The sequence below is a fragment of the Acanthopagrus latus genome, chromosome 17, assembly GCF_904848185.1.
Source record: "Acanthopagrus latus isolate v.2019 chromosome 17, fAcaLat1.1, whole genome shotgun sequence".
Taxonomy (NCBI): domain Eukaryota; kingdom Metazoa; phylum Chordata; class Actinopteri; order Spariformes; family Sparidae; genus Acanthopagrus; species Acanthopagrus latus.
The window spans coordinates 9,994,264-10,008,485 of NC_051055.1; the positions used below are offsets into that span (position 1 = coordinate 9,994,264).

At 42.1% G+C, this 14,222-nt stretch overlaps 1 protein-coding gene across 1 annotated transcript; it reads left to right on the plus strand.

Annotated features, from left to right (window-relative positions):
* Nucleotides 1-246: 246 nt before the first annotated feature.
* On the plus strand, nucleotides 247-13,961 carry gapdhs (glyceraldehyde-3-phosphate dehydrogenase, spermatogenic). Its single transcript, XM_037074484.1, has 11 exons — nucleotides 247-345; nucleotides 9,668-9,721; nucleotides 10,225-10,321; nucleotides 10,777-10,883; nucleotides 11,609-11,699; nucleotides 11,794-11,912; nucleotides 12,077-12,158; nucleotides 12,295-12,446; nucleotides 12,571-12,733; nucleotides 13,238-13,335; nucleotides 13,460-13,961. The coding sequence occupies exons 2-11, from the start codon at nucleotides 9,693-9,695 to the stop codon at nucleotides 13,527-13,529; spliced, it is 1,008 nt and encodes a 335-aa protein (XP_036930379.1). The 5' UTR covers nucleotides 247-345; nucleotides 9,668-9,692; the 3' UTR covers nucleotides 13,530-13,961.
* The last annotated feature ends 261 nt before the right edge of the window (nucleotides 13,962-14,222 follow it).

The window sequence follows — 14,222 nt, forward strand, 5'->3', positions numbered from 1 at the left end:
TTATGCTGCCAGATTCTCTCATTTTCCCTTATTCCTCACCCTCACCTGTCTGTGTGTTTTTCTCTTATAAATACTATCTTTCATCATCGACACAGCCCTCGGGCCAGTGTCATAAATAAGAAGTGTGAATAAGACGCAAAACAGACCAGTGTTTCATCCCTCTAATGACCGACAGCCGCTGGGAGACCGTGACCGGTCCCTCGTTCCGAATGGATCCTAGCAGCAAAGGATGACGTGACGTCACGTCGCCAGAGCAACCAGGCTCCCCGAGGCACGTGTCTTGTATAAAAGCGGAAGGCGGCACCGTGAACTGCGCACACTGACTGAAGAGGCATCGGCCGTGAGGTAAGCTGCCAGACAGATTTACCCTCCAACGCACAGGGGCCTTTGTAACAGCTATTTTATTTTGCCCAAATTACGTACATTGAGGACGTTAAAATCGTTTTACACGACGTAGCTTCACCACAGATTCAAATGCTAGCTTATCTGTTGGTGCACAAATGTCGGCCTCTCATCCATCAGCTGGGTTGACTAGCTAACCTAATGCCTTTTTAAATGACACTTCTTCTTTGCAGTCAAATTCGTCGCACATTTTCATGTGAATGGCTGTACTAGACGACTTGCGGAAGCGAGTGCTCAGCCTGTATCCTGTCGGCTGAATACCGTTCATCAGCTTAATTTTAATCAGCCACGTATCCGTGTAACGTGGCGCACATGCAGGAGGAGCAGGCGAGTGGAAGAGAGCGTTTTAACAGCTCAGAGTCCTTACAGGGTGGTTAGAGGGCTCTATCTCACATGATGCGTGCGTTAATGATACAGGGAAGCGAGGAGGAGGATGGGAGGGGATGCGGCCATGGCCCTGCGGTCTGAAGAGAGGCTGGCGGTTGTGTAATGCTTTCTGCTCGAGTCGATTCGTTGCATCATTTAGCTTTGTCGAAAAACCAACTACAGCTGTAAACACCCCGAAACACTAAAATGACGCAGCTGTAACGATAATCTGCACATATTACGCACGACCCGCTCATAATATATTTCATTTATCTGAAGCTAAATTATTCCTGAGCGGGTAACGTGACATTGGGAGCTCCCATTCCTGCATCTTTGCGGAAGTGGATTAGTCTCCATGTTATGTAACCTAATCCAGAAACGTATACTACATATATATTACCACATTTTATCTCTAGAGGATACTGAGCAGGGCATGTATTACCATATGTTGAAAGGAGAACAATTTTACCCGAAAAACCTGACTATAATTCTGTCTTTGCTGGTGTGCCGAGCTGAGCGGGGGCCGGTGAGGCGGGGTGAATGAGTGTACTTGAACGGAGGTGAAGCTACGTGCCTCCCCTGGTCCTCATGATGAAGTCTGTCGTCGTTGCGCAATTGGATTTCACAGATGAATCGCACTCTCGCAATGACGAGAAACAGAGGACACGATAATGCAAGAACCGAGAAGGGGACAAATTAGCAACGTGGGTTTTTGTTTCAGGTGCAAAAGATGAATAAGTCGTGCTGAAACCTTCCTGTGAAGGGCAGACAGGCGGTGTGGTGTCGCATGATTCTGCCGCATTTTGACTCGACGGACCTGTTGAAGCGGTTTACAAAGAGGCCTGTTTTTTTTTTCCTAAAGCAGCAATATCATACGGTTAACGTCATATACAGTTTTTTAAAACTACTTAACCATCCGCACAGTGTATAAGTGCAAAACGGCTTTAATTAGACAGATGAATAGCAGAGCCAGTCAGATTAAGTGGGTGAAACTAACAGAAAAGAAGATTTTCTTGCGAAATACATAATGTCAAACCATCACAGCCCTGTTATGGACTGTTGGGAAAGCTTATTTATTTTATTATTCATCTTAGTATGTAATAACATTTATGATGATACTAGTAATAACACAACGCATAGTACTGGGTTTTTAATTGCAGCAATCACTATTATCTAGCAGATACTTCGATTCATCTCATGTAGGTGTGGTACATGCAGATGCAGCCATGTCTGGCCTAGTCTCTCTGTTGAAGGTCATCTCCTGCTGAGGAAGGTCACTGCAGGCCTGGAGCTGCTGTAGTGATGCTGACCTGCCGCTAATCCTTATTCTCAAACTCCTTGGCAGTTTGAAAATGGTCATTCAGACTGTACTTGCAGATGGGAGGCCAGACCTCTTAGCTCAGGCCCTTGATGACTGAAGGTGACCAACAAACAGGCCTAGTGCTGCTTGCAAGGGAGATGCTAAGTGTCGTAGCCTAAGCTCTATGACAAATCTAAGGCACAGTGGTCACAATTTTGGAAAGAAGTTAGCCACCATTAGCAGATAATAATTTAGAAGTTTTTCTAATAAGCATGATTTAACTTCCCCCTAGATTAATATCTCCAACAGAGATTTGAAGCACCTGTATAACCTTATTTTTCGTTAGTATATTAATGATGATAGTCATTGTGACAAGATCTAAAAATAGAATTAGTTTACTAGCTTCATCCATGTATTAGCGGTGCTGTAATAATACACTTAAATGTCATGACAGGCCAAAGATGTACTTGTTCTGAATTACTCGATATTATCATTTTTTATCAGACATGAGGACATTTATTGCATATGCTGCACAGAATGTATTTCCTTTTCATGTAACTCATACTTACTTTGAGGTGTTTGACATCAGGGTCATGTAAATGGTTGTGACTTTGTGACCAGCATGTTACCACTTTGCTGAGCAAGGAGTTAACTTCTAGCCAATGAGAATAGTTGGAGCATACTAGCACCACACGGGAAAATGTTTTGCTGCCTAACAAGGACTCCAACCATGTTATTAAGGATTTATGGATAATAACATATAACAAGATATTTATGGTATGTAAGTGAGAAGCCATGGGATCTCTGTGACACTGGTCTTAAGGTGGACTGGATTCCTAAACCTGTTTTTCAGATGTGAGATTAGTATCTTTACAATTTGTGTTGGTTGTAGAGAGTCACCCTCTTCCCCTTTAGAGGCTGGGTTCAAAATCAGTACAAATAGGTTTAGCTCACATTACACGAATGCAGCTTTGAGGCATGCATTTATCTTGAGTTAGTTATGACTCTTTTTTTCTAGAGCAACACAATTTTTCCACTCAAAGGTAATGCGGTTGTTTCTCTGCCGACGTTAGTATGAGAGTCCCTCTTTATATTGCTCAGCAGCTGACTGAACAACCAGCCATCTTGTCCAGGATGTGCGTAAGAGAGAAGGAACTCTGCAGTGACTCAGCACTCTGCAACTGTCGCCAGTTTAAGGAAATAGACCCCCCAGTATGGGAGCACATACACAGCTAGGACATTAAAGGTCCCTACTTGTACAAAAAATAAGTTTTGCTTTGTTCTTTTCATACAGTATATTGCAGTTAGTCAAAGGTTCAGGTGTTTGTCTAGTGGGCAGGATATAAGAAAGTAGCGAACACAGCATTAAACTGTACTTCTGTTAGAAGGAGAAGGGCAGTGACGGGCTCTGAGCCTTGGGAAAGTTAACTGTCATTTGCCTGCTGATTCAAGCTCATACACCAGGGCTACAGGCAGTGTGTGTGTGGTCGAGCATTACCTCCTCTGAGTAATCAAATGTCAGTCTCCTATTGAATCCTCTGCAGTTTGATACAGCACACCTTTTACTAATTCATGATGGTTGGTTTGCGCACGTACGTTAACTATTGCAGTGCAACACTTTTATGTGCTGTGCTGAGCTGCAGTAATAGGTGACCACATTTATAAAACCGCCTTCTTTGTCTAGATGTCTAATAGAAACAGTGACCTTGTTATTTGTCTCTCCCTGTCAGCAGGAGACCATGCCTGCTGCTGAGTAGGACACAGGCTGTGGGGTTGTGTCTGCATGTGTCTGACAGTTGATGTGATAGTACTGGGCATTTAACTGACTAGTTTACAACATCAAAGTGACATTGTATCTGTGATAAGACTATAAAAGGCTGGGGTTCTGCTAAAGAAAGGATGAGCAGAAGGAAAGTTCCTCAAGTTGCAGACAACACAGAAAGTTTCACACTTTACTTGTACCTGCATGTGAGGTTGTGTAATGGTAATGATTTTGCTCAGTCTCTAATGTATTTGATTTACTGAAATCACAGAGAGGCGGGCAAGAGAAAGCATTACCTTATTGGATAGCCTGCCTGGCCTCCAGCCAATCAACGCACTGCAGTGGAAAAACACTGGGGAGAGAAGGGCGTGACAAGGGAGTAAAAGCTGGTGGAAGGTTTGAATAGACAAGGGACACTTTAAGAAACGCAGCTGAAAGAGGAAAGCTGAGGGAGAATGGCACAGTGGGCAGGAAAAGTAAGGGCAGCGTCATTGAGTTCAGTCATTTACTGATGAATTTCCAATGAATACACTGAAGAAACTGAAGCTATTTTAAAAGCGCAAGTCTGAATCAGGCTTCCGTGTACATGAATATAAGTTATAGTTTTACTCTTAAAATGTAACATCTCAAGAAAACAGCCACTATATACAAAATAGTTAACCCAGTCATCACCTACTATAGTAAATTATATGAACGGTTCATGTGTCTTGTCTGTAACCATAACCATCTGAGCCATGATATTTTAGAGAGATTAAGTGTAGTCTGTCTATGCTCCTCAAGACTTAGGTCCATATAAGGGTTCGAGAGTTCACATGTTGTCCAAATGCTCTTCTAAGAGTGTTGACACATGACAGAGGAAAGAAGAATGAGTGTCTGTCCAGTGAAGTGTTGGTGCTTGACATCAGAGGAGATGTTGGCAGAAGTGAAATGCTGTGCCATCTCCTGTCACTGGCTCTTTTTGTCTCTGATGAGATTTTATCACCTGATGCAGAAGCCTGTTATCTTTGTCCTTTTCTGGTCGACTGGTTATGAGTCATCGTTTTCCCCCAGCGGTCCCTCCGGTCCACATGCATATGCACAGGCATCATGACCCTGCCTTCCATCCCACCCACCCGATTAAAATGTGTCTGTGTGAGGAAAATGGGTCGCAGCTCAGAGGGAGGGTAGCGTTGTGCTCAGTGAAGGGGACTGGGCAGACAAAGAGTGGCGAGGACAGACAAATGGGTAGCTGGAGGGAGGGTGTTGAATTTTAATGATTAGTTTGGGTGTTGGGGAAAAGGGGAGGTGAGGTATGGTACTCATGAAGCCAAAAAAGTGAGGGGGAGACTAAAACCGGTGGACAACAAAAGAAAGTTATTATGCCAAACAGAAGACACAGAAAAATTTGTACAAATGGACAAAGAGACAGAAGAGAAGCAGGTAGGGCAGACAAGCGAGTAGCTGGTGAACTTCCTCATTAATTAGGATTGAGCACATTAAAGCTCCTCTGACTGGCTGGTTCTTCCCTTTGTCTAACAAATCAGGAGGGGAGATGGTTGCTCCACCCTTGCCAGCTGACTAGCTCATAACGGTTCGGTATATTCTCAGGCTGGTGATCATGAAGAGGAAGGTTGAACAGAGAGATGCACTGCCAATCTTACTCAAACTGCAACAGTTCTCTCTCTGATTGGTCTCTGTCTTGCTCTTTGGCCAGCCAATCAGAAGAGGAGGTGGCTGCAATACAGGAATCAGAATATGTATTTTGCTCACATCAGTGCAGGAAGTACAAACAAATCAATTCAGATGCTGACACTACTGCCGAAAAGAGCTGACAAAATAATATTCACAGATGTAAGCTGATTGGGTTTTAGAAACAACCTTATTGTGGGGTTTCAGTTATACATAGAACTCTTCCTGTGTAAACTAGTGAAGCTGCAGTGTAGTAAATTTGCAATGGGTAGCAAATGGTCAGAAAAATATCAAAGGAAACTTGCTGCTCCTCATGTCTGGACATCTGCCTCTTCCTCCTACATTTTAATGAGTGTCAGCAGATTGCAGCTTGCAGTTAACAGCATGTAACGTCTTTGCTCTGCTCTGCACAATGCTACCTCTGTGTACTGAGACATATCTATGTGAGGGCTGAATCCCAGATCAGGGCTGATTGGGCTACATAAGGGGCAGGGCTGACATGGGAAAGGCTGCTGGCTAAGTGGATTTTGCTTTTGGTTTTACATTATCTAATCTATGTTTTCATAGGTTGTTTACCACATAATATGCATATTGCATGCAAAAACTGCACAAGTACACTGCCTGGCCAAAAATAGTTGCCAACAAAAAAAAGGTCACACACTGTAATATTTCATTGGACCTCCTTTAGCTTTGATCAGGCATTTGCTGTGGCATTTTTTTGATAAGCTTCTGCAGCGTCACAAGATTAATTTTTGTCCAGTGCCGCATTAAATTTTCACCAAGTGGGAGAGTCGGACCATTGCACAAAGCCTTCTCCAGCACATCCCAAAGATTCTCAATGGGGTTTAGGTCTGGACTCTGTGGTGGTTAATCCATGTGTGAAAATGGTGTCTCATGCTCCCTGAACCACTCTTTCACAATTTGAGCCCGATGAATCCTGGCATTGTCAACTTGGAATATGCCCATGCCATCAGGGCAGAAAAAAATCCATTGATGGAATAACATGGTCATTCAATATTCAGGTAGCCACCTGACCTGGTTCTTTGGGCACCTAATGTTGCTGAAGCTAGACCTGACCAACTGCAGTAACCCTAGGTCATAGCACTGCCCCCACAGGCTTGTACAGTGGGCACTAGGCATGATGGAAGCATCACTTCATTTGCATAGTTGGATCCATTTTTTTTTTTTTTTTGGCCAGGCAGTGTATATGTATGTAACACTAAATTTTGAAACTGAATAATTATCAATTAATGTTATTCAATGTATTCATAAATCAAAGCTGCTTTTTCACAGCTGCTTTTTAAGATTTTTTTTTTCTCAAAGCTAATATACATTTGATATTACAAACAATATTACAGACTTTTTTCTGTATTCTGTATTCTGTTTTCTGTATTCTGTATTATCTTTAAAATCATACCATTTAAGTTGTGAGTGAACGACTTGCTGCTTTTTTCATGGCAGTGTCCCTTAACCAAACTCCAACAATTATGCACGGTCTTGCACATTTCAATTTTTTTCAGAAAGTTCTTGACCATTGAAATTGTTGGTGTTTATTCTAGGTCCAAGTGTAACCCCCCCCCCTCTTCTCCCATTGATCAGCCAAAAGTGTCACACTGTTGCTAGGCAGCAATAATGGACATGAAGAGGGGAAGTGTCACCAAGTGCATTAAGGCAGACTGACACACACACATGAACTGGCCTTAGAGGCTATTAAAACACATTTTCACACCTATTTTTATGGTTTTAACTGAAGCAGCTGAATATTTCTATTTTCCATGCACAGCAAAGTATTCAAATTGGTAAATCCTCCACATTTAGAGCAACATAACTAGGTTTGGGTCCAACCAGATCTCTCTTAGGTGGCTCCATCTTTCCTATTCTACTGCTGTCCCATTTTCAATCTGCTTCAGTTAATCAGAAAGGCCAAGCAGTGTCATTTGTCAGTAGAACAGACATTTAATGCTGGAAAACCAGGGCAAGTGCTGTCTTTAGAGAAACTGAAAAGAGACCAAAAGCCAATGAGTGAGACAAATTGATCAAAAGTGCACAGGCAACAGAGGGAAGGAGACTTCAAAAGAGGGGAAAGAGTTGTGAATATACAATGGGTAATGGTGAGAACCAAGTATAAAGGAGAGGAAAGGAAATATGAGAGTATCATTGTTATACTGTGTGTGTGCACATTGTTTCTCTCCTTTGGTGACCTTGTGTCATTGAAACAAACAGCAGAACACAAAATGTCTGCTATACTTGAAGAAAGATACCACAAATTAGCAAACAAGAGGAAAAATCATCCAAATAAGACCATATTACAAATGCAAGAAATCTGATCTTATGTTGAATTCCACTTGCATCGATGTGGTTACAGTGTCAGTGAGACCAAACATCCATTTGTGCTTAATGAATCCAGATTAAAGTAGATCCAAGATGATCTAATATTATTCATCCTCGAGAGAGTGTTGGCGAGTGAGAAGAGATAATTTACCTTAATCTGGCTGTTCCTTTAGTCTATTTAAAGTGCTCCCACAATGCATTTCAGCAGATTGACAGCCTGCCCTGCATGCTCCCACTGAGAGACACACACACATAGACACACAGCCGTGCACACACACACGCACAGATTAGGAGATTACAGGAGTCTAAAATGACAACCAACCAGTTTCAAGGACAATCCCCATTGCCCTTGCTTAGACTACCTTCACCTGTCACCACACACGTTAGCTACTGTTCAGGCTAGCACCTGGTCAATGTGACTGAGTTACCATATCTGTTCACCTGTTTGAGTATGTATTTGGATACATGTTGTAAACAGAAATCTATAATAAATGAGTCCATATATTAATTCAGGATTACATTTTAGATTCTAAAACATCTCTTTAACCATAATCTTAATCATAGAATGTTCAGACACAGCTTAATTTAAATCCTATATTTGCATATCAGCCACCTATTCTACAAACTAAATCTTAAAGGCAGATTCAGGTAGTTGCACCAAAAACACAAGTCACATGTCTTGGTTTAGATTTTGTGTGTATCCTTTCCAGCATAAACAGAAAGTCAGAAAATGGGCAGGAGAAGTTGGAGGAGAGGACAGAGGAGGTGTGGAGGGAAATAACGGGCAGTTTAGTGTATAATATGGAAAGGAGAGGAGGGCAGAGCGAGGAGGAGGCCACATAGTTGAGTCAAGGCCAGGCTTTCTCTCTTTATAGTCAGTAGACAAGTCTCTGTTTGTTGCATACCTACTTCTTTCTCCTTCCCTTCTTTTCCCATTGTTTTCTAAACATGTCCTTGCTTGCATAATATAACAGCTCCCTGCTCCTGCAGCAGATCCACCTCAAGTATGCACTTTTACAGCCTGTATTTCTCTGTCGCTCACAACAAACAGAAACACACCCTTGCACAGCTGCTGTTGACTTCAACCCAGCTCATCTTGGCATACTAACTATCTGAGCACACTGTCGCACTGTACCACGTTGGTGTTGTTTCACTCTTTAGTGCTAATGCGTCACAGCACCTGTTTACTTTGCGGTGAGGCTACTGCCACCAGTGTCCTCGTTATTTAATCATTGCTACACAGACGTAACAGCGGACACCACAATACAATGAGAACATTCAGAAGATGTTAAAATGGTTTCCACAGAACATTTTCAAATGCGTACTTTCTCATGAGGAGCTACATGAAAGCAGGGGCTCTCCTGCGAGCATGAGAGAGCAGATGGTAACCGTGTGACAGTCAGTGTGCATGTAACAGGGTGATGAAGAGCTGGCAAATAAAGAAAACATGAATTGCGATGACAAGCACAGATACATACAGATTTTTCTAGTGGTTTTTGTAGCCTGAAAAACAGTAAAATGGCAGACTGGACATGGTCACATTTAAATAACGCACACAGTCATTGTGCTGTGTAATGCCAACAACTTAACAAACCTGATTAAAGCTACCTTCTGCTGCCTGGCCAACAGTTTGTCTCTGTCCAAGCACCCGTGTGTACCTGTACTTCCTGCTATCGAACCTACCATTGTACATTATGTTTAAACTCAATGGAAGACAACAGAGGGCATTTTCTGGCTTATTGTTATACAGTGATTTCTGACATTGTTAAGAAGAAAGGCATTTTACTTTCCTTTTCTAACGTGATTGGTTTATCTGTTTTTTCTTTTTTTTTCATCAGATAACTCCCCCAAACCGCAGCAACCATGTCAGATCTCTGTGTTGGAATCAATGGGTGAGTTTGAAACACACACATATTTTATCATTAGGATGGTTCTGACTAACTAATTAGGATATGATGTCAGTGTAGCACATTTTTGGGGCATATTTTTAATTCAATTTCAGTTTCTGGTGGTAAGTATTTTTTTATAATGAAGGGAGGGCCATTGCAAAGTGTGCAGCTTCCATAGCTGTAATTAGACCTTAATAGCAGTGGAGCTGCAGTTGTATATGAGTGGATATTTATGCTGTTGTGGATTAATAGGCAGGTCTTCTATATGGTAATAATCCACTGCAAGTTTTGTTGAAGTCTGTTATGACATGATGTTTAAGTCTGAGGCTTTGTTAGAAGATTCATGTAAGGTCCCAGGAATGGTTTGACATCCTGAGGAAGTTTCCCACCATTTTCCCAAAACAACTATTTAATCTCTCTCTCTCTCTCTCTCTCTCTCTCTCTCTCTCTCTCTCTCTCTCTCCCTCTCTCTGTCTCTCTCTCTCTCTCTCTGTCTACACTCACAGCTTCGGTCGTATTGGCCGTCTGGTCTTGAGGGCTTGCCTTCAGAAGGGCATCAAGGTTGTGGCCATCAATGATCCCTTCATTGACTTGAAGTACATGGTGAGAAGACTTGCATGTGCATACTTGCTTACAAATGATTAACAGTTTATTTAGATTTTAGTGGAGCGCTTATTGCAAGAGAACATGCAAAAAAGGAATAAAAACAAGATTTAAGTCTTTGATGTGCATTGTTGAAAATGGCTTGTCTGCAGAGTAACAAAAAACTAAAACTAACACATAGCTGACATTATTTTTGAAATTATTTAGTTGGTAATTATTGGTCATTCAGTCATAATTCTTTAGTAACATGTCAGGTGCTATGGCAGATCACTACCAGTGACTCCCAGAATTGCATAGATTGTTCAGACTTTTGTGTTTGTGTGTGATAGTGCGTAATGTATGAAATAGGAAAATATTGTGTTCGAATAGTTTTATTGTTGTGACGAAGCTACCAGAACCACCTGCCCCGTCAATACGCTGCCTTTATGACCTCATTATTTCATCTTACCTCCTAGGTCTACATGTTCAAGTATGACTCCACCCATGGCCGTTACCATGGTGAGGTCAGTGAAGAAGATGGCAAGCTCATGGTCGACGGCAACGCCATCGCTGTCTACCAGTGGTAAGTGGTGACAACGTTCAGTGGTTAGGAGCTACAGATATCAGAGGTGTTGATGTTGTCTGGTGGTCACAAGCTTAAGTGAGGCTTAAAAGAGAGCAGCTGATTAATGAAGTGTGACTTCAGTTCAATTTTTCATTGTATCAGAGAGGTCTCTGATAAAAAAGCAGACAGCTAAGTGTTCACTTGGAATCATTCCATACTTTATTTTTGATTGAAGTTGAGGTCGTATGGGAGTTCCAGGCAATGGAATGAGACTGTCTGCTGCCTGGGGCCTCTGCTTCATGGATATCCCTCCACTCCATTGTACCGAATGTTGTTTTAGTCCATTGAGTAACAGGCCTCATCTCTGCAAAATGCAGCACGACCAAAGAGAAGGGTTAGGGCACGATTACATTCCTGTTCTTCTTTGAGCAGACCCAGTGGAGTCTGTTTTTAGGATCTTATTTTTGTAGGCTTATCAACCTTTACATCTCAAGTATTAATTGATAAAATATCCTCTGCTCTTCACTAGTATGACACTATCCACACTGATTTAGAAAGGACAGGATTTACCATTCAGACAAGATTTCCCCCTGCCCCCCTCCTGCCATATCTATCTTGCTCTGTATCTCTGTTTGTTTTTGTTGTTTCTACTTTTGCTGTATGTTGGTGTTACTTGGTCTTTACTTAACAGTAGCGATAATCCATTTCATCGTTGACTGACTCTGTTCTTTCTCTGACTCTAGCATGAAGCCAGCAGAGATCCCCTGGGGCGATGCTGGAGCCAAGTACGTTGTTGAGTCCACTGGAGTCTTCCTCAGTGTGGAAAAGGCCAACGTATGTACACACATACACACATGTAGAAACAGATTCACAGACTGCCAGGTGGTTGGTTTCTAACCTGTGCCCTCTTTTTCTCGGCCAATCACAGGCTCACATCCAGGGTGGAGCACAGCGTGTGGTTGTGTCCGCCCCCTCACCCGATGCTCCAATGTTTGTCATGGGAGTTAATGAGGAGAAATATGACCCTGCCACCATGAAGATCGTCAGGTAACATCACTTTGGTCTTGGTCATTTACGCTTTACATTTTGAATCCTTACAAACTTGTTCTTTGATGTTGGCAGAGCGATAACATTATGTACTTACTGTATGTATGAGAGGAGAACTGAATCTAGTAGTCTGGTAGTTAATGAGTTTGTGTTTCTGTTGATAGCAATGCCTCCTGCACCACCAACTGCCTGGCCCCCCTGGCCAAAGTCATCCATGATAACTTTGGCATTGAGGAGGCTCTCATGGTAAGTTGCAGTCAATCTGAACACAAGCGTCATTTTGACTGTAGTAAACAATATCGAAAGGGCTTTTTCACAGATGGCTTTAGCTTCCCATGCCAATGCGTTGATGTTTTCTGTAATGTGACCATCCTGTCTGTAGACCACAGTCCATGCATACACAGCCACCCAGAAGACAGTGGATGGTCCCAGCGCCAAGGCCTGGCGTGATGGCCGTGGTGCCCACCAGAACATCATTCCAGCATCCACTGGTGCCGCCAAGGCAGTCGGCAAAGTTATCCCCGAGCTCAACGGGTGAGAAGAAACACATTTGTTATCAAGCTGATGAACACAGGGACTTTTTGTGGCTTAAGAAAAAAGGTAACCTAAGGTGACACAGATCCAACATGTCTCTCTTTTGTCCATTTTCTCCCTCTAGTAAGCTGACAGGCATGGCCTTCAGGGTGCCTGTGGCTGATGTGTCAGTGGTGGATCTGACATGCCGTCTGTCCAAGCCTGCATCTTATGCTGAGATTAAGGAAGCCTGCAAGAAGGCCGCACATGGGCCCATGAAGGGAGTGCTGGGTTACACCGAGGACTCTGTAAGACTCTTAAGTTATTTTACATATTAATGACAAACAAAATTGTGGGTCAGGCTGTACAGTGCAGTTGTCAATTTTATACCAATTACGACAAAGATTTCGAAGAAAACACCAGTCTGGTTCAGTTTTATTGACTTGAGAAAGTTGATTTACATGAATGTAAAATGATTTAAATTAAGGAATTTATTACTGGGGTCTTTTTTTTTAAGTTGACAACGTCATATGATTAAAGGACATTTAAAGCTTAACTTGAAAACCTTAATAAAAGCTTTGAATGCAGAAAACAGTGACATTCAACATTAGTGTTGATAGGGTGGGGTAGGGTAAAGAGGTTTAGGACTTTGTTCCTTCTTGTTCTTAATTAATTGTGATTTATTTTATTGCTAAAAATGGAAATAGAAATTAAAAGGCCTCTGTGACTGTAGGCGGAATTGAGTTTCCATTTTGCATTTGCCTGGCTGTAATATAGTATTTTTAACTTGGAGTGTGGTTTGTGTTCTGCAGGTGGTGTCCTCTGACTTCATCGGTGACACCCACTCCTCAATCTTTGATGCTGGCGCTGGCATCTCCCTCAACGACAACTTTGTCAAGCTCATTTCCTGGTTAGTTTGTCAAATGTCATCATCCATCCAACATGTAAAATAGAGAGTTAATGTTGCTCTAAAGAGGAAACACAGTTTTCTCTTTTCAAAAGTAAACCATTAATTTTTCTGTCTCTCTCTGCAGGTATGATAATGAGTTTGGCTACAGCCACCGTGTCGCTGACCTCCTTCTGTACATGCACTCCAAGGACTAAATACTTCCTGTCCAAAAAGGAAGTCATGAAAGGGACCATCCCAACCATTCTCCCACCCCTCTCCCTTCTCTTTTACACACAGGCCCCACTCATAGCCAAGTCATAGTATCACAGCCCTTAGCTCTACTACAGTATACGTAGGCAGCAGCAACAGTGTGTTGGAGTGTTCTGAGTTTATCTGTTTTTTCCTTTAATGACAAGACGATCGGTCAGTGACAGTATTTGTGTCCGTGTGCCCCCCTTCCACCTCCCACTGCCACTTTAGATGTGTTGTTATGGCTCAGTACTATGGTAACTACTGTATCCATCTCCCTGTTGGTGTGTTTTAAAGGCTTACTCATCAGTGGAAAGATGAAGTTGAGAGGCAGAACTACTGTATCTCCGCTTAAGAGTAAAGAGACAAAGAAATAAAACTTGAAAAACCTCAAACTTTGAAGTTGTCCTGTGTTGTTATTATCATGATCTGTTTCACACTGTGTCCTGAGCCTCAAGGTGACAACATTTATAAAAAGGTCATGAGACAAAACATAACTGTAACTGGACCCATCAGTGAATAATATTGTTTGTTTAAAAAATGAACACAAGAAACATAAAACTTTATGCTTTCACCCTTTAGTTGATAAAATAAATACACTTTTTTTACTGTCTGTATTTTTCACATTTTTGATGTTGGGGCACAATCATTTATTTGTA